Below are 19938 nucleotides of genomic sequence, written 5' to 3' on the forward strand. Positions count from 1 at the left end.
TCGTACGAAGGTGCCGGTTCAATTGAATTCCTTTCCCAGAAAAATTGCATTGTGCAAATAGGGTAAAAGTAATTTTTTATATAAATATATAAATTGTTGAATCTTCTTAATGCATAAGAGATACTCTTAGTGTAGCGGCAAAGGTGGATTAGAAACCTACTATTAGGTTCAAATACTAGGTGTGACATTTTTTCCGTCTTTTACTCTTTTTGTGGAACAATAATACTTACCCGCATTGGATGTCTACACTTGTTATCCCTTCATCTTTTAGCTCTATGTTGGAGGAATAGTTCTTGTAAAATTTAAAAGAGAATGTCTCTGTTAGATTATGTAATTATTTAGTAAAATATATTTTGTAATCTTCTATTTTAGGATAGCATATGTTAGAATTATTTAGTCAAATTAGTTCCTAATTTGTAGCCTACAATTATGTTGTAAATCATGTATATCAACCCATTCAAGGGACGAGATTATGGAAGGGAAAACACTTTCTTACATGGTATCAGACTAGGTTCTCCTAAAAACCCTAGCATCCTAAAACCCTAGCCCTTGGCCGCCGACCCCCCCCCGATCCCCCCCCCCCCTCTTTTCGTTTTCCTCTCCTTCGGCTATTCTCCCTCCTCTTCTCCATGGCTGACACCTCCAAGTTGCATCCTGCGACTACCGTCACCAATATCAAATCATGCATTCCTATTATGCTTGACTACGAAGGAAGCCAATACAATAACTGGGCTACCCTCTTCAAGCTCCATTGTCGTGCAAACTTGGTGATCGACCACATCCTACCTCCTGCCTCCCCCACCGTGCCACCACCGGCAACTGCAGCCGAAAAACTTGCTGCTAAGGCCCTATGGGAACGGCTAGATGACATTGTTCGGCAATGGATATATGGTACGATATCGAATGATCTTCTCAACACGATCATTCATCAAGAGGACACCGCAGCCGAGGCTTGGGACCGCCTTGTTCATCTTTTCAGACAATAAATCGGCTAGGGCTCTCGCTCTTGATGCAAAGTTCACCAACACCAAATTGGTGGATTTTCCGAATGTGAAAAGATATTGCACTGTGTCGAAAGTTCTTGCAGACAACCTTGCCAACGTCGGTCACAAAGTTTCCGACGAACGACTTGTGCTTCGCCTTCTGCGAGGGTTGTCGGAGGAATATAAAACTTTTCGCACGACGGTGCAAAGACCGCACTTCTCTCCCGTCTTTTGACTTTGTCCGTCGATGCTTGAGCTTGAGGAAGATAGCCATGCCGAGGACGCCATTCACAACTCCGGCCGATCGTCGCTCTTGTTTCCCACAATGTTAATCCTCAGAATTTCTCGGGCAATGGACCCCAATAATTCGAAAATAACTTCAACAATCAAGAATCGTGGAAAGAAAAATAACCGTGGTCGCAGCGGTGGCAACCGCAACAACCGCGGTGGCAGCGGCAATGGACAAAGCGGCCGGCGGGCGACGCACCACGCTACGCGCCCGGCAGCAGCCAGGGACCCACTGCCCCGTCGTGGTATTATCCACCGTGGGCAGCTTGGGGGCCACAACCGTGGGCCACCCCACCGTGCCCCTACCCCACGGGCCGTGGCGGCCGGCCCGTGGGGCGGCACGCGCGTCCGGCTCCCCTCGCACAGGGAGTTCTTGGTCCTCGTCCTCCACAGTCGTTCTACTCGTCAGCCTCGTCATCACATGGCGGGTATGCGCCCACAGATATTGATCAAGCTATGCACACAATGTCGTTGAATCCGCCCGATGACAAGAATTGGTACATGGACACGGAGCCACATCTCATATGACCAACTCCCAAGGTACTCTCTCGTCTTATTATCAATTGAGCAAAAATAATGGCATTGTTGTTGGTAATGGTAGCATGATTCCAATTCGTGGTTATGGTCATACATCCCTTCAAGTAAATCCCTCTTTAAAACTGAAAAATGTCTTACATGCACCTAAACTCATCAAAAACCTTATTTCTGTTCGTAAATTTACTATCGATAATATGGTTTCTGTTGAATTTGATCCCTTTGGTTTTTATGTGAAGGATTTACGGACGGGGAGAAAACTCGTGAGATGTGAGAGTTCGGGTGATCTTTATCCATTCTTCAAAAATTTTCGAGCCATCTCGTCTTCGCACCATCTCGCTTTTAGTGTCATCTCTCCTCATATCCGGCACTCTCGTTTGGGTCATCCGGGGGATGTTATTCTTAGTTCTTTACGTAGTAGTAATTTGATTGAATGTAATAAAGCTCGAAACAATGTTTGTCATTCTTGCCCTGCGGGGAAATTAATTAAATTGCCTTTTTATGACTCTCTTTCAACTACTACTATGCCCTTTGACATTGTTCACAGTGATGTATGGACTGCACCTGTTCTTAGCTCTTCAAGTCACAGATATTATGTTTTATTTCTTGACAATTACACAAATTTTCTTTGGACTTTTCCCATCAAAACAAAGTCCCAGGTTTATAATATCTTCTTGTCGTTCCGGATTTTCATTCGCACTCAGTTTGAAAAAGAAATCAAAACTTTTCAATGTGACAACGGGCGTGAATTTGATAATGGTCCTTTTCATAAATTTTGTGAACAAAACGGGATGCTTTTCCGCTTTTCTTGTCCCCACACTTCCCCCCAAAATGGTAAGGCGGAACGAAAAATTAAATCGATCAATAATATTGTTCGTACACTCCTTGCCCATGCATCTATGCCCCCCTCCTATTGGCATCACGCCTTGGCCATGGCAACGTACCTACACAATATTCTCCCTTCTAAACTCTTAGCATATAAGACACCCACTCACATTCTTTATCAAAAGAATCCATCCTACTCTCATCTCCGAGTCTTTGGCTGTCTATGTTTTCCTCTCTTTCCCTCCACACAAATTCATAAGCTGCAATCTAGGTCCACTCCATGTGTCTTCCTAGGATACCCTTCCAATCATCGGGGGTACAAATGCTATGACTTATCGAGCCGAAAAATAATCATAGCCCGGCATGTGTGGTTTGATGAAAATTCCTTTCCATTTTCACAAATAAATACTCCATCTCCTACCTCATATGATTTTTTGGATGATGATAATTCCCCATTGAGAATCCAATTGTTGCATGACCAGGCCACTGCTCCCCCAATGCAGCCCCCTCCCTCTCGTGCAACCCACCACCCGATCTCCCCACCTCCTCTCCTTTCGTCGATCGCCACCTCCACCGCCCGGCCGCCCGCCGGCCTCTTCATCCTCCCCCGCCACCGCCCCCCGGTCCCCCCGCCGGCCCTTCCTCTCCCACGCCCCCCCCACCACGGCGGCGCCCCCCTCCTCCCCGGCCCCCCACCAGTTCCTCGCATGACTACACGTAGTCAACATGGGATATTTAAGCCGAACTCAAAGTACCATAATCAAGCCTTAAGTGTCACCACCAATTCCATCTCCCCATTCCTCGGAATCCCGTTGGTGCCCTTAATGACCCGAATTGGAAAAATGCTATGCAAGATGAATATAATGCTCTTATTGATAGTAAGACTTGGGAGTTGGTCCCTCGTCCTCCAAATGCTAATATTATTCGGTCTTTATGGATTTTTTCGGCATAAAAAGAAATACGATGGTTCTTTTGAGAGGCATAAAGCCGTCTTGTAGGTGATGGCGGTCTCAACGGGAAGGTGTTGATTGTGACGAGACGTTCGGTCGGTGGTCAAGCCGTGCAACTATCCGTGTGGTTCTTACTATTGCTTTATCTCGATCTTGGCCCGTTCACCACTTGATGTAAAGAATGCTTTCTTACATGGCAATTTGAATGAGACCGTCTATATGTATCAACCTTTGGGATTCCGGGATCCAGCTCGTCCTGATCATGTTTGTCTCTTGCGTAAGTCTCTTTATGGTTTGAAGCAGGCACCACGGGCTTGGTATCAGCGTTTTGCTGAATATGTGGCAACCATTGGTTTCTCGCATAGTACATCTGACAACTCTCTCTTCACCTTTTGTCGTGGAAAAGATATTGCTTACATTTTGTTATATGTGGATGATATTATTCTAACTGCATCTTCAGACTCTCTCAGACTCGGTATCATGTCCAAGTTAGCTACGGAATTTGCAATGAAAGACTTGGGTCCGTTGAGCTATTTTTTGGGGATTGCTGTCTCCCGGGACAACAATAGTCTCTTTATGTCTCAGAGTTCTTATGCAGAGAGGATATTCTTGACGGGCGAGGTCATGTCACGTGTAAGCCTTGCCCCGCTCCGGTTGACTCAAAAGGCAAACTCGGCTTCTTCAAGCGCCCGTATGAGGATCCTACGAAGTATCGTCGTCGGCGTGTGCTTTGCAATACTTGACATTCGCTCGGCCCGACATATCATACGCCGTCCAACAAGTTTGCTTGTTTATGCATGACCCCAAAGTCCAGCATATGGAAGCATTAAAACGCATTTTGCGTTACATTCGAGGTACGATTGACTTTGGCACACATTTATACAAATCCTCTCTACAGTCCCTACTATCATATACAGATGCTGATTGGGGAGGATGTCCAGACACTCGACGCTCCACATCGGGTTATTGTGTCTATCTTGGGGATAACTTGATTTCTTGGTCTTCCAAGCGCCAACCTACTCTATCTAAGTCAAGTGCTGAAGCAGAATACAGAGGGGTTGCTAATGTTGTCTCTGAGTCTTGTTGGATTCGTAATCTGTTGCTTGAACTCAATTGTCCTATTCGTAAAGCAACTTTGGTCTATTGTGATAATGTGAGTGCCATTTACTTGTCCGGAAATCCGGTACAACATCAACGTACCAAGCATATTGAAATGGACATTCACTTTGTTCGTGAAAAGGTTAGACGTGGCGAAGTTCGTGTCCTACATGTTCCGTCCCGTTATCAGATTGCTGACATCTTCACCAAAGGTCTTCCGCGCGTACTATTTGATGATTTTCGCGACAGTCTAACCGTTCGTAAACCTCCCGCTTCGACTGCGGGGGTGTGTTAGATTATGTAATTATTTAGTAAAATATATTTTGTAATCTTCTATTTTAGGATAGCATATGTTAGAATTATTTAGTCAAATTAGTTCCTAATTTGTAGCCTACAATTATGTTGTAAATCATGTATATCAACCCATTCAAGGGACGAGATTATGGAAGGGAAAACACTTTCTTACAGTCTCTATAAGAATTAAACATGGCAAGTGAAACAAATGCCTCCTACTCTGTAAAGACAGCTGAAACAAGGTTTGGCAATGTAAACTTTAGAGCTTAATGAGGAATAGTGAAGAATGGGACCAGCATGGAGACAAGAAATATCAAGTATGGGGACCTTCTCCCGTACGAGAGAGTTATGGGGCAAATGTTTTTCTCAGAAAAGATCACAAAGGTGATTGGTCTACTAAGTTTTGCCCTACTCCATGCTTCGCCCTCTTTGCTTCTTCTTTAAGAATTTCCATAGGCAATCTTATTATTCATATAATTAATATACTCCAGTAGGATATGTCCAAGTTATTTTCATTTTTTAACGTGGCTATCTTTGTACCAAAGATGGTCTGATTTTGATAAATATTTTGTCGATAGGTATTACGTTACAATGGAAGAACTTGTTATCGAGAAATATCACTTGAGCATGTCCCAGTTTTGTCCTTTGTAGTCGTTGTAGATGATAGGGACATTGCTACACGATTTGTTTCTTTTCTCTTTTGACATCACATATAGTTCTAAGTTTTTCGTTCTTGCAATAGTTTGTACTTGTGTGCTTTGTATGGTCACATTTTGTCGACGAGCCTTCCTCATGTAATTTTCAGCAATTTTTACCTTGCACTTAAAAATTGGACAGTCTAATTGTTCCTTCGACAAACACACTGAAACTATGTAATCGCACCTAATTACACTCAAAGGTCAAAGCTAATTTCAAGGTGGCTTTCCAAATATTTGTATGTCCTAAGTATAGCATTTCAAAACTGTGATAGTACAGTGTATGATTCGCATTTATTAGTACAACTACTATAAAAAAAAAAAATTGAGTTCCTCTTGAGGGGTACGTAGAAAGAAGATACATATTCCAAGACTAGAGAGTCTGGTTGACTTGGCGTTAATTGGCTGAAACATCCCACGGGTTTATCAGATCTCAATGTTTCTTTGAACATATATCCTATACAACATCATTTTCTATAACATTAATCTCCCATATATAATCGCAGAGATCGATGGGAATTACGAAGTACCATCTTCTCTGTTACAGCTGAAGAATTCTCTTCAATCTTACTTTAAAAATAATGAAAAGAAAAATAGGAGGTTCTTGCAAAGAGAGGGGATTTAGTGCTAATTAGTGATAAAAATTAAAAATGTTGGAAACAACACGAGGGTCCCTACTAAAAAATCTCTATTTCCCCATTGATTTCCCACTGAAAAATGTTCCATGACTATTTCCCACTGAATCGGTGGGGGAGAACCTCTATTTCTAAATTCTAACAATGGGTGTGAGAGAAAAATAAATAGCAGATCTGACTGACTATTTGCGTAAAGACTCTAAAAATAACCAGATCCAGAATTCTTATCCACAAACCTTTGAAGAGTTATTGCCTTGTCTTAGTACCTTTCTACCGAGGAACACATGTTATGATTTGTATGCAAAAGACTCAACATCTACAAATTATTTAGTATTGTAGCAAAACACTCAACATCTACAAATTATTTAGTATTGTAGCAAAACACTCTTGAAGAATATTACTCAGTGACAAAGATGAACATTATTAGTAGTTGAGCTCATAAAAATTATTTGTTGGAGTGATTATCCCAACAATTTTCTTTTTATCATCACAAACGTACACAATGAAATAATGATGTGACTGTTCAATATGACATAATTTGTGTATTCATAAAAATATTAAAATTCTGCATTATTATTTTAATTAGATTGGTATTATTCAACACCAAATTGTTACTATCCAACACATGGCATATTAAATTAATTAATTTTTCATAGAACTATTGTATGAAATCAATTGTTGGGCCTTTCTTTCCATGGTAGATGGGCCAAATCACCACTGGCTCAGAAAAGCAGTTCATACTTTTGGGGAGAATTATTATCCCAACAATTTTGCCCATATTTGTTCTTTATCATCACTAGAAACAGTTACACAATAAAAAGATCAAAATATTATGGTAAATGTTAGTACTGTTCAATATACGACATAATAAATTGTTCTATTAAAGATAAAAATATCAAAAATTCTGCATTATTATTTTAATTTTAGATTGTGTATTATTCAACACATGACATATTAAATTGTTACTATCCAACACATGGCATATTAAATTGTTACTGAGTTGTAATTTTTCATAGAACTATTATACGTTCCAAACATGCAAGGTTCAGTTGGGCCTTTCTTTCCATGGTAGATGGGCCAAATCACCACTGGCTCAGAAAAGCAGTTCATACTTTTGGGCTGTTCAATCTGAGCTTGGCCCAGATTTATAAACTGACCCGGATGAGGAAAGAGCCTTATTTATTTTTTGATTTCTTTTTCGCTGCTGAATGCTCCTCTAATTCCCGCTGAAATTCAAATCAAAGCCTGATAATTTAGAAATCTCTCCTTAACAAGCCTTTTCACAATGCTTCATCGTACCAAAATAATCTCCAACAATATTTCAAAACTAATCCTTAGCCAACATATTCTCCGACAAAATTGTCGTGCGAAGTCAACTCGCCGCTTCAACAACGTGAAAGATGAAGATGAAGAATATCACAAAGCCCGAAGAAAAACTGAAAATAAAGAAGCTCAAATTTATTTGCTTAAGAGTAGAGGTCAACATCTTTTAATGAATCCTCGAGTACTTAATTCCATAGTCCAAAAATCCAACATACTTCCTACTGATACTGTTCTAGAAATTGGACCTGGCACTGGAAATCTCACCTTGAAGCTTCTAGAAGTTGCCGAAAAAGTCATAGCCATTGAAATTGACAAACGTATGGTAGAGATTCTTCACAAGCGCGTATCTGAGCGAGGACTTCAAGGCCGTTTAACTGTAAGCTTATAATGCTTACATATTGTTCGATGAAATGCCTTACCACTCGTTGAAGAAATTATCTTAGATTAAAATTCTGCATTATTATTTTAATTTGTTGTTTCCTGGTAAAACTTGAACCGGAATCCAAGTATCATTTATACCGGGGCGGAGCTAGAGTAGAGGTTATGGGTTTGGCTGAACTCAGTAACTTTGATCGTAAACCCTATATTTGTCAAGAAATCCATTGAACACGCATAAATTATTAATTTAAAGCCCAGTAACTTAAAAAGAGTAGAACCCCGAATTCATAAGCTTCAAATTCTAGTTCCGCCCCAAATTTTATACGGGGATAGAATGTGAAATAAGACTAGGTGTATTAGTAATACAACGTTAAGCAAATTCTGAATTGATTTTGGTATGGCCGTTGCTGCATCCTATATTATGACAATCCGTGTATGATTATTAGTTTATTGCACTGTATAAGCTATAACAACCCTTATATTATAATCCTTGTGTAACTTGTCATTCAACCAAAGGACTTCTTAGTGCAGTTGAGACTGACAAGTGTAGGACTTCATACTTGGTTCAATTGAGCAGTTGTCATTTGGGTTTTGCAGATTATATGTCAAGATGCTTTAAAGACCGAGTTTCCCCCGTTTGATCTTATGGTAGCCAACATTCCTTATGGAATTTCCTCGCCTCTGCTTGCTAAGTTGGTTTATGGGAAGAACTCATATAGGAGTGGGACACTACTGCTGCAGAAAGAGTTCGCAAGGAGGCTATTGGCTAGTCCAGGGGACTCGGAGTTTAATAGATTAGCTGTGAATGTGAAGCTGGTGGCTGACGTAGAGTTTGTCATGAATGTTAGCAAGAAGGACTTTTTGCCATGTCCAAAGGTTGATTCTTCTGTTGTGAAGATATATCCTAAAGCTGAAATCCCGGAGGTGGACTGTAAAGAATGGTGCGCGTTTACCAGAACTTGCTTCACCAAGAAAAACAAAACATTGGGTGCGATATTTAAGCATAAAAGAATGTTGATGGAATTAATGAAACTGCAGGAAACCAGAGGAGATGAAGATAATAGCACATTGTACAGTGATTATCATGTGAATGATACCGAAGATGAAGATGGGGTGAGTAATGAAGACGATGCTAAATTCTCTTCTGATGTGGGAAAGGACCTGACCTTGTTTAGAGAGATAATCAATGACATTCTAAGATCTGGTGGATTTGAAGATAAGAGGCCTTCAAAGCTCTCCCACGAGGAGCTACTGGACTTGCTTTCTTTATTCAATCGAGCTAGGATACATTTTCATGGTCAAGGAAATCCGAAGGGTGAAAGTGATGCAGAACTTGCTTCAGCATTTGGTCCATTATAAAGCCTTAAAGCACCTACTCTTGTGTAAATACATGCTGCATATTTTCTTGCCTCATTTTCGGAAATTCAACCAACTTCATTGATCTAGCCATGGCTGATCAATTTTCTTGCAAGAATTTTGCAGAAGATGTATCATTTCACCCTCAGAAAGTTAACACGTTGAAGGTGATTGATTGGTCTGAGCCTCTTAGTCATATCAAGAATACTGGTTTCTTGGCACAAACTTTGTGTTTCCTTGGATTAAATTTGATTGGTGGAATGTTCAAATGGACCTCATAAGATGGCGTTGTTTAATCTATTTATGATCAGTTCTATTTAGCAGATGGATGTACTGCAGTGGAGCCCATATCGAGTTGTCCATTAGGGAAAATGAGTTTCGGAGCCTTGAGACAGTTTATTTCCAAAACCCTCCTGTCAGGCCTGAGAGTATCCAGTTGTTTGCTAGCACCTTGTCGTCCACCTCTACCTGTGCAGACTGGAGCTTCGGCTGTTATATGGCACACTTCACCTTGAGCCTTTCGTAAGATTTTTCCATTCAATAGTTTACAGCTTAACCGACAGTCACCAGACAGGGAAGGGCCAGCAACAAGCTTCGCGTGAGAAGGACCAGCTTGAAACCCCCAGGTCTCTACCTGACCAGCTTGAAACCCCCAGGTCTCTACCTTCAGCTTAGAATATTGGGTTTTGGCTGTCCTATTTAACTGTCTTCTTCTTTTCTTGTTTGGGTAAATTCTTAATAAATTTTTTCTTCCAAGTTTCTTAATCATCGGGAATTTTAATGTTGGTTTTACCAAGGCCATGTTGGATGTAATTTGGAATAATATAGCTCAATATTGATCAAAAGGAAAATCATCCATCTTCGTTGTTTCTATTGCTTTTCTCTTCCGGGAATAGAATACGTTGTCTGTTTTTATTCAAAGATTGTGTAATTAGTTTTCTGGTTTGTTGGAGGCCTACTTAGTCATATCACCCTTCCTAGAAGGTGGATATGATTTTTACGTGCTCTTTAGGTGTAATCTTTTGGTTTGTCTATAGTAATATTTCACAGTTATTACCAACAAAAGTCAGCAGTAAGAAGGTGTTATGATTACATCAAAAAGTAGCAAAGAAAATGAAACCTTAGCTATCTATACAAAAGATTTGCTGAAGCATAACTGGGTTTGGAATTCGAAATTGATCTTCAGGATTGAGTTCTTATACCCTTCAAAGCATCTCCTATTTCTTTCCTTCCAAATACACCACTAAATGGCTGCTGTAATTGTATTCCAGGCTTTCTTCAAATGCCTTGAGAGATCTTTTCTGTTCCAGCAAGATAACAACTCAGCTGTAGAACTTGGCATTGCCAATTTGATACCCAACAAAATCAGAAAGATCTGGCATAATTGTGATGTGGCATCACATTGAAGTAATAAGTCATTGCTTCTCACATATTTAACATTTTTTGACAAGTTGAAAACCCCTCCTTTGAAGATTAGCTTGACTTAAACACGCTTTTCGGTCACCAAATATACAAAACACATCACTTTAACAGGAACTTTTGAATTCCAGACATATTTAGGGGCCAAACACATCATTTGCAGGTGATGATGTTAATATCAAAGGGAACTTTGCTGGTCTGATCCAGAAAAGGAAAAGAAAAGAAGAAAGGTTGAATGTCAAAAACACATGCTAATACTTGCCTATTAACCGAATAAGTCTAATTGACAATAATGAAATGTTAAGCAACTACTATTACTTTAGTGATTTTATAATCTCCTCTTTTAAAAATCTGAGCCATGATTGCTCCTTTGACTTTCTTGAAACTTTCGAACAATCTATTGAGGATGATTGAAAGTTCATGTTTTCCAGAGAGTGGTCCTTCCAATTATCATTGATAACGCCATTTTCTTATTTTTCTTTTCTTAAATTTTTTGACGGTGGTAACTTGCACCGATGTCGTCTCCCTATCTACAGCTAATACTAAGAAAAGCTTAAATTAGGTCCTTCAAAGTTTCACAATAGATGCCTTTGAGAATTTAGAAGGTGCTTTACTGTTTGTCGCTACTAGGGATCAAAAAAATAATACTAAGTCACTTGGCTTTGCTGCATGTTTTTCATAGCGATTGAAGAACTTGGTAGCAACCCTAAAATATTTTATGAGTATGAAGAGAACCTGAGATATCTCATTAGCCGGTAGGGGGTGTAGTTGGATCTTCCTTCAATTCCTGTAGCAACGAAAATTAGTTTTTTTCTTCTAGAATAATTTGTTAAAGAATGGATTCATAAAACTAATTGATTAGAATTGTTTAATATTGGATAAGGGAAAATTAGTCAAGATATAATTAATTTCATTCATAGTAATAGATTAAGCAAATCGTTACATAAAAATCAAAATAAGGAAGGTAAGTTTATATCATAAACTGAGGGAGATTAGTGGTTATGCGAAGCATAACTTAAGAGGAGGTCTGCGAAGTTATCCTTTTTAGAAATTAGAATCAAAGAATTACATAATAACAAGAGAAAATGGACCTAATTGATTCTCTGATTATATCTGATCTTGTTTGATACATAATAAATTGGCTTAATACATTGACAATTTCTTGAACTTGCCAGCAAATTCCATTTAGACATTGGAATTAAGGCTTGTTTCAATTAAGCACCTGAACACATAATAAAGTGTTCCTATTAGACTTATACGGTTCAAATTTTGAAAAAACTTTTACAAGCATCCGTTAGGTAGTTAGTTAACCAAATAAAATATCGCATGTCCTTTAAGCACATATCAACATCAATTGGCCAATAGGCCTAAGTTTTTACGGCTTATTGAGTCAAATGCATATAATTAAATAAGGTGTCATATTTTTAAGTGTTTAACTTATTTACGTAATGGATTTGAACCGAAAGTGTTTAATGTGACCTTTATTATGTATTTAGGTGCTCAATTGAAACAAGTCTTAGTTCAAATGTCTAAATGAAATTTGGCGGCAAGATTTAGGTTGTCGATATTTTAAGCCAAATATATTTGCAATGTCCTTACACTAACAAGGAAGATGCCTTCAAGCATATTTTATACAGCAGTCACTCTTTGATTCTAGAGAGATTACAAAAATGAGGAACGGAGGATGATATAGACGTAGGCCCAAATTGTATGGAGCGAAATCAAATCAAACTTGTAATTTCCTATGCAAAAGGAGGGAGGTGAACAACTATGTCCTGGTGAAATAGCTACGTAGTGTCACCCCCACCAGGTAATTTCCATGGTCCACAATATAGAAAAGAAAACAAGAAAAAAAGAGAAAGAAAAGGAAACAATGACTACACCAAAGTAGGCGTTTGGCCATGAAACCAAATATTTTTCACTTTATTTGGTATTTTGAAGTTGGAGTTGAAGATGAAGTTGTGTTTGGTTATAGTTTTTGCAAGGAATATATGGTTGTTTGAATGTATTAAAAGTGAAAAAAGTGAAAAACAAGTTTTAGTTGTTTTTCAAATTCCAAGTACAACTTAAAGTTGTATTTGGAATTTTTACGGCCAAACACCATAAAGTGAAAAAATATTCGGAAAATAGTGAATATTTTGATGGATTTCTAATGACAATCGACTGATTACCCAAGAAATTACAAGAAGGCCATGAAGTGATTTCTTTTTGGGAAAAGGGTCAAATATACCTCTATTTTAGTTTGTCGGGTAACTTTACTCTCCATTACCAAAGTAGTCAAATATACCCCTAAGATTCAAGTTGGGGCTAAATATCCCTATCGTTAGCAAAGTTTCTAAAATGGGTTTAACATATTTCACATAATGCAAATCGTTGGAATTGGATGACATAATGCTGCCATGGCATTTAACTTATTCTATGTGGTGCCTACGTGGCAATTTTTTTAAAAATAATATGGAAAATTGATTTTTCTATAAACAAATCTGTTAAACATGGCTTTTATTAAAAATCTGAATTTTTTTTTTTTGATTTTATAAAACCCGCTTATTAAAAAAAAAATTCTAGAAAATTGGATTTTTTTATTAAAAAATCTAAAAAATGATTTTTTTTTAATCAGTTTTTCAGATTTTTTAAATTTAATCCACCTTTTCAAAAAAAAATTAGGACACTTTAAAAAAAAATTAACAATTTTCCAGATTTAAAAACAATCATTTTCCATATTTTTTAACTAAAATATCCAATTTTCGAGAATATATTAAAAAAGAGGGTTTCCTTAAAACAAAAAAAGTTTCAAATTTTTAATAAAAGCCATTTTTTCCATATTTGTTTTTAAAAAATCAATATTCTAGATTGTTTTTTAAAAAATTGTTACGTAGGCACCACATAGAATAAGCTAAATGCCATGTGGCGTCCATGTCACCCAATTGAAATGACTAGACTTTCTTATATGGGAATATGTTAGAAATGAGGGGTATTTTTGAAACTTTGCTAACGTAAGGGTATTTTTGGCCCCAACTTGTAACGGGAAGGGTATCTTTGACTACTTTGGCTAACGGAGGACAAAGTTAGCCAATAAACTAAAGTAGAGGGGTATATTTGACCCTTTTCCCTTTCTTTTTTCCTTTCTCTTGCTTTTTGTATTACTAATTGAAGAATCAAATCAGAGACGGCTCAAGGGTGAGCAAGGTCAAAATTTTGAGGTTCCAATAATTTTTATTGGTGAAAAAAATTTCTTATTTTTTGAATGAAATATTTTAGAACTCTGAACTAAACTATTCAAATCTTCATATTAATGAATAAAGTTTTTTTATAACAACATCCAAGGCAATGTATTGAAAAGACATGGCTACTTCGTAACTTGAATTAATTTTTACTATTATAAATAACAAGTATGAAAAAAACAAAAAAACAACAACACTGTATGTATATACACTTAAGACATCGGGTTAAAAAATTTCTTTAGGCACAAATTTTATTGAGACACCTTTGGGCTACGTTTGAATGTCAATTATTTTCTAAGATATGTGAAAAAAGGTCAAAGATTATTTTCTTGTAGGAATTTCATCGAAAAGAAATAGAGTAAAAAATCATTTTGTTGTTACGATTTCTTCAAAAAAGGATTGGAAAAAATAAAAAAAAATAATCGCCCACCGTGGGGCTCGAACCCACGACCACAAAGTTAAGAGCCTTGCGCACTACCAACTGAGCTAAACGGGCAAATACTTTTCATACCAATCATTATACTGATGGGGAAAGGATCCCGTCCAATACTACTAAGTCCAATAATCCTCAATGGTGTAGTGAATGTAGGTCACGTGTACAAAATGAATATTAGAGATTTGGATCATTTTTCTTGGTACTTCTCCAAAGAATAATATTCTTTAAACCAAAGTAATTATATGTATTAATACTCCTTCATTTTTAGTTTTTATTTACTCTTCATATTTAAAAGTAACTTAAAAAGGTAAACATAAATAAAAATTGTGGAATTTCCAGATTCTCGAAATTAGTTTCACTGTTCATAACTCACATAAAAACACAAGAATTAAATTCACTTTTATGAAAAAGAAACATTATATATATAGCACCGTTGAGAAAAAAATTGAAGGATTATTAACAAAATGATCCAGGCCTTTACGGCCATAAATAATTTAGCTTGGATTTCAAAAAATAGTGTAGGAATAAATTAATAAATAAATAATTCTTTGAAGAAGTACCAAGAAAAAGATACTAGCCTCTAATATTCATTTTGTACACGTGGCCTACATCCACTACACCATTGAGGATTACTGGACGTAGTAGTACTGGAGGGGATTCTTACCCATACTGATGTATGATCTTATTCAGAATTTTGGCACTATATGTTTAATTTTAAAAGCATTGTTAAGACAGATTAAAATTCATTTTAAGCTAGTTTCTCAATAATTACTTCCTCCCAACTCTTTGGCGTCAACAGATAACTCTATCTAATTGATGTGTCTGGTATTACAAAAATTCATGAATTGTTTACATAATGTTATTAAAGCATAGCTGTAGACTTGTGATCTTTTTTCTCCGAAACCTAAATGGCCTACTAATTAAAAAAACCAAATAGAAAAAGTACTGCATGAAAAAAAGCTTATTCAACATTTAGAAGCACGTTTTTACCTTTAACGCATAAATTTTATGCGTTAAAGATTTTCTACAAGTTAGACACTAACGAGCATTGTGTTATGCAAAAAGGAACTTCGACAAAATGGCTCCTATGAATCTGCCTCAAGAGAATTTCATTAGGCAGAGGGAACATTTAATATTTGAGAGTCATTTAGTTATGAATAAAATTTGAATATTTTTATAAATAAGTACTCCCTCAGTCTCAAATTATTTGTTCCTTTTTTGTTTTACACACCCCTTAAGAAATATTAATTAGCATAGGTATTTGACCTACTTTATCCTTATTTATGTCTATGTTATAATCTCTCTCCGTTAAATGTTTACTTTTATTATAACATTCCCATTAATGAAAAAATTCTACTAAGGGTAAAATGGTGAAAAAATAATTACTTATACCTTGAACTTTTACATAAATAATTTGAGATAATTATTTTTAATAACCACGAAAAATAATTTGAGACGGAGAGAGTACTTCTTTATCAATTTTTTTTTTTTTTTTTAAGTTTCAATCAAGTCCTGTGCAAGCTAACTTACATCAATTAATTAGGTAGTACTCCCTCCGTCCCATAATAAGTGTCACCTTAGCCAAAAACACGCATATTAAGAAACTAATAATACAATGTGAAGGTTATCAAATTACCCCTATATAATAAAAATAAATTATTTTTACCTTTTGATTAGAGCATGCACAAGAAGTAAACCTTTTGAAATTGGAAATTCAATAATACCAAGTTACAATGTAGCTTTTGCAATCATCATTTAGACATTACTTTATTGTCTAAGGGTAAAATTTGAAAAAAACTAGTCAATTTATGTCTTGGTTTCCTAAGGTGACACTTATTATGGGATAAATTTTTTTGGCTAAGGTGACACTTATTATGGACGGAGGGAGTAATAGATTTAACGACTAATGTAATTAATTGGTTGTAGCAAAGTACCTAATATAGTTCTATAGAAAAATTGTTAATCTACGTAACAAATTTAGCTATAAAAAAATATTATTTTGCGAGATGAAAAAAGTGAAAATTGATACTCCAATTGAGTAGATAAGTTGACGACTTTCTATAATGAAATAATTGAGCTTTATAGATATATTTAATGCACATAATGCAAAAAATAATTAATAAAATTCAGGTATTTTATAACAAATTCCTAAAAGATCCTCTATTTATATTATAAACAAATTTAAATTGTAATTTAGAAAATATTTCATTAATGACAATTACAACAAAAGGATGTTTTGTCAATATAAATTAACGGAATGAATATTGTCCGAGACTCTTGAGGTCCCTTTCAAGTGTCAAAACACAATTTTTCAATAATCACAATATTTACCCGCTTTGATTTTTCCTTTTTACTTCTTTAAAATCATGATATATATTTTTAATATATGTAGTAAATTTACCTATAGAAAAATATATATATTATTTCTAGTGATAAATGTATCTTCGATAAGGTATACCTTATAGAACGTAATTAATTTATATTGTATTTTGGTACTGACATTATTATATAGAACGACATTAACAATTATTCACACCAAAAAAATTATATTTTGAAACTTGAAAGCGACCTCAAACCGTTGGATAATATTCATTCCGTTATTTATATTGACAAAACATCTTTTTGCTATAATTGTCATCAATGGAAAAATTTCTAAATTATAATTTTTTTTTATAATATAAATAGAAAATCTTGTAGGAATTTGTTGTAAAATACCTAAATAAATCTTGTAGGGGTATTTGACATACTTTATCCGTAGCAGAATTTTGTCATTAATGGGGATGACACATAAATAAAGTAAATATTTAATGGAGAGACATTATAACTGAGACATAAATAAGGATGAAGTAGGTCAAATACCCCTGCTAATTAATATTTCTTAAGAGGCATGTAAAACCAAAAAAAAAAAAAAAAAAAAAAAAAGGAATAAATAATTTGAGATGGAGGGGGCACAAACAACAACATACCCAATTAAATCTCACAGTGTGGGGTCTGATTACTTAACTAAAATAATATTCAAATTTTATTCATAACTAAATTACTCCTCAGTGCTAAATAAATTTTATCTAAATAAATGTTCCCTCAATGAAATTGAGTCAGACTCTTAGGTGCCATTTTGTTGGACGATCCCTTTTTGCATAATATAGTGCTTTGTTGGTTAATATAGTGCTCTGTTGGTGTGTAACGAAGTTAAATCTTTAACGCATAAAATTTATGCGTTAAAGCTAAAATGATCACTTTTTTTTTCATGCAGTATTTTGGTCTATTTGATTTTTTTCCGGGTCATTTAGGTTCCGGACTCTAGACTTGTCGTGTTGCTATTGAAATCTAACCATCTGATTGGTCCAATTGAAATAGTGCATATTAAGAATTCCAAATTTAAATGTCAAAAATCAAAATGACTAAAATTAGATTTTAGCATGAGATTAGGGGTGTCAAGTGGGCCATTTGGGCTAATGTTGGGCAGGTCAAGATGGGTCAAAGCCTAACTCTGCCCAAAGCTTGTTTGGGCTAAGATGGGCCGGGTTAAGATGGGCTAAATGCAGGGTCGCAACCCAATCCGCCCAACTTAACTCTCCTTTTCAACATTTTGAGAAACTAATAAAAATATTAATATGCTTTGATTGCAGATATTCTCTCGCTCATGCTTTTCTAAATAAACGATATTTTAAAAAATCAACTTTAAATACTTTTTGGATATAAAAAAACTCAAACGTATGCTTTTACTCAAAATTATAAAGATATTCACTGTAAATATTTCCTCATAAGTTATCCCAGCACATAAATTATATTTGAAATTATTCCGAAAAGTAAATCAAAAGAAAATTAAATGTTAATTGACGTAATAAATAGTGATTTTGTCAGATTCCTCTCTTTTACCCCTTTGTCTTATTTATTTATTTTTACGGTTATCTTGTACATAACTAAGAGTGGCAAACGTGTGTCGGATATGGATGAGTCGAAAATAGTTTTAAAAAAAACGGATAAACATAGACCCTCGGGGAAAAAAATTAAAAATAAAATTATTAGTAAAAAATTTAAAATAAATATTTCTAAAAATAAAAATAATTACAAAAATAAATTTAAATAATAATTTAAAAAGGAGTTAATCATGTTTTGTAGCTTTTATACATATGCAGGGAGGACAATTGATGGATCGGTTGGGCTCATTTGATGAAGCGGGCAAGTTTTGATGATTTGTGATGGGTCAACTTGGGCTTAGGCAAATTTGCCCATCTTCAAATCATTCTAAATTTCAAACTCATTAAAGCTTGGGAAAAAAACATAAATGGACAATATTTAGAAAATATTTATAAAATTGTAGCAGTATTATTTGTTTAACATTTCGTAACAATTGCATTGCATAAGAGAATTCCTGTTCCAAAATTTTTAGGGAATGTTCCGCTAATTTCACGCTCAAACTCAACAAAATGGGTTTTCCTTATCGTTTATCTCTCTTCCAACGTATGACTTTGCCATAAATAATACTATTTCATTAATAAATGTAATTTTACTTTCTCTCTCTTTCAATTATGGTGGCAAACTAGCAATAAATAATGATTTTATTAAAATATTATATGTCTAGAAACAATATAAACCAATATACCTTTCATATATATATATATATAGGCAATACATATGATATATTTTCTTTTTAAAATATATATAAATTATACCAAATATATATACTAGTATAATTAGTAATATACAACTCTTATTATAATTATGCTAATAATATTATTGGTATATTTAGTTATACTCATTATTAATAGCTAATTACTAGTATAATTAGTAATATACATCTCATATTATAATTATACTCGTAAAATTATTGGTGTAATTAGTTATACTCATTATTAATAATTAGTTACAGGAGAGAGAAATGAGATTATCTCTAGTATAAATATTTGCCTTGTTGCGCTATGTGTACTTAATGCAACTGAATGTAGGCTAAAGAGGGTCATAATCCCTTGTTTAGTGGGATAAATTAAATGTTTATCCCTAATTTAGGGGAACGTATTACCACACTTAAACATGATCAACAAGTAATAAAAGCTGCTATTATTGAAGAACTTTAAAAATTGTGCTAATTATGTGCCTAAATCTAATATAGTGACTAATAGCGTAATTTTCTCTTAAAACTTGGATGGATTGGGCGGGTCAAATGGGTTTGGGTTAGTTTTGCCACCCCTACATGAGATGCATGCAGTTCTAAATTATACGAGTGCAACCATTGCACTTGTGAAATTATAAAGTAGATTTTTTGGAACTACAAAAATCCTAGATATTTAGTAATGATTAGAATAAAATTTTAAGTATAGTATCTTGGATAAATATCTTGAAGAGATTTCTCAGATAGTCTAGAGTATTGCAAGAAGATAAGGTTTGCTAGATTTTTCTTATAGATGTATCTAGAAGAATGTCTAGAACCATCCTTGGACAACGATAAATAGGAGTGGACTTGATCATTTGTAACCAAGTAATTCAAGTAATTCAAGAAAGC

The 19938-nt window shown here is 35.3% G+C and overlaps 2 protein-coding genes and 1 non-coding gene across 4 annotated transcripts; 2 read left to right on the forward strand and 1 right to left on the reverse strand.

Moving 5' to 3' along the window:
* The first annotated feature begins 629 nt into the window (after positions 1-629).
* LOC132047827 (uncharacterized) lies at positions 630-1218 on the forward strand. Its single transcript, XM_059438808.1, has 2 exons — positions 630-891; positions 980-1218. The coding sequence occupies exons 1-2, from the start codon at positions 630-632 to the stop codon at positions 1216-1218; spliced, it is 501 nt and encodes a 166-aa protein (XP_059294791.1).
* A 6291-nt stretch (positions 1219-7509) lies between these two features.
* LOC132046501 (ribosomal RNA small subunit methyltransferase, mitochondrial) lies at positions 7510-10230 on the forward strand. 2 transcript variants are annotated; one of them, XR_009412709.1, is made up of 3 exons: positions 7510-8001; positions 8601-9985; positions 10016-10230. XR_009412709.1 is itself a non-coding variant. In XM_059437142.1 (2 exons), exons 1-2 carry the CDS (start codon positions 7588-7590, stop codon positions 9360-9362), a joined length of 1176 nt encoding a protein of 391 aa, XP_059293125.1. In that variant the 5' UTR covers positions 7510-7587; the 3' UTR covers positions 9363-10230. The 2 variants fall into 2 exon arrangements, 1 of the variants encoding a protein (XP_059293125.1); XM_059437142.1 differs by having other exon boundaries at positions 8601-10230.
* A 4192-nt stretch (positions 10231-14422) lies between these two features.
* On the reverse strand, positions 14423-14495 carry TRNAK-CUU (transfer RNA lysine (anticodon CUU)). The gene has a single exon. It is a non-coding gene; the product is annotated as a tRNA-Lys (tRNA).
* Between the last annotated feature and the right edge of the window lie 5443 nt (positions 14496-19938).

This window comes from Lycium ferocissimum, chromosome 2 (genome assembly GCF_029784015.1).
Source record: "Lycium ferocissimum isolate CSIRO_LF1 chromosome 2, AGI_CSIRO_Lferr_CH_V1, whole genome shotgun sequence".
In the NCBI taxonomy this organism is placed as follows: Eukaryota; Viridiplantae; Streptophyta; class Magnoliopsida; order Solanales; family Solanaceae; genus Lycium; species Lycium ferocissimum.

Excerpts from the sequence above, each read along its gene's own strand:
- LOC132047827 (XM_059438808.1), top strand. The coding sequence starts at position 630 with ATGGCTGACACCTCCAAGTTGCATCCTGCGACTACCGTCACCAATATC. Across the intron at positions 892-979 it reads TGTTCGGCAATGGATATATG|ACAATAAATCGGCTAGGGCT; the intron begins GTACGATATCGA and ends TCATCTTTTCAG.
- LOC132046501 (XM_059437142.1), top strand. The coding sequence starts at position 7,588 with ATGCTTCATCGTACCAAAATAATCTCCAACAATATTTCAAAACTAATC. Across the intron at positions 8,002-8,600 it reads GACTTCAAGGCCGTTTAACT|ATTATATGTCAAGATGCTTT; the intron begins GTAAGCTTATAA and ends TGGGTTTTGCAG.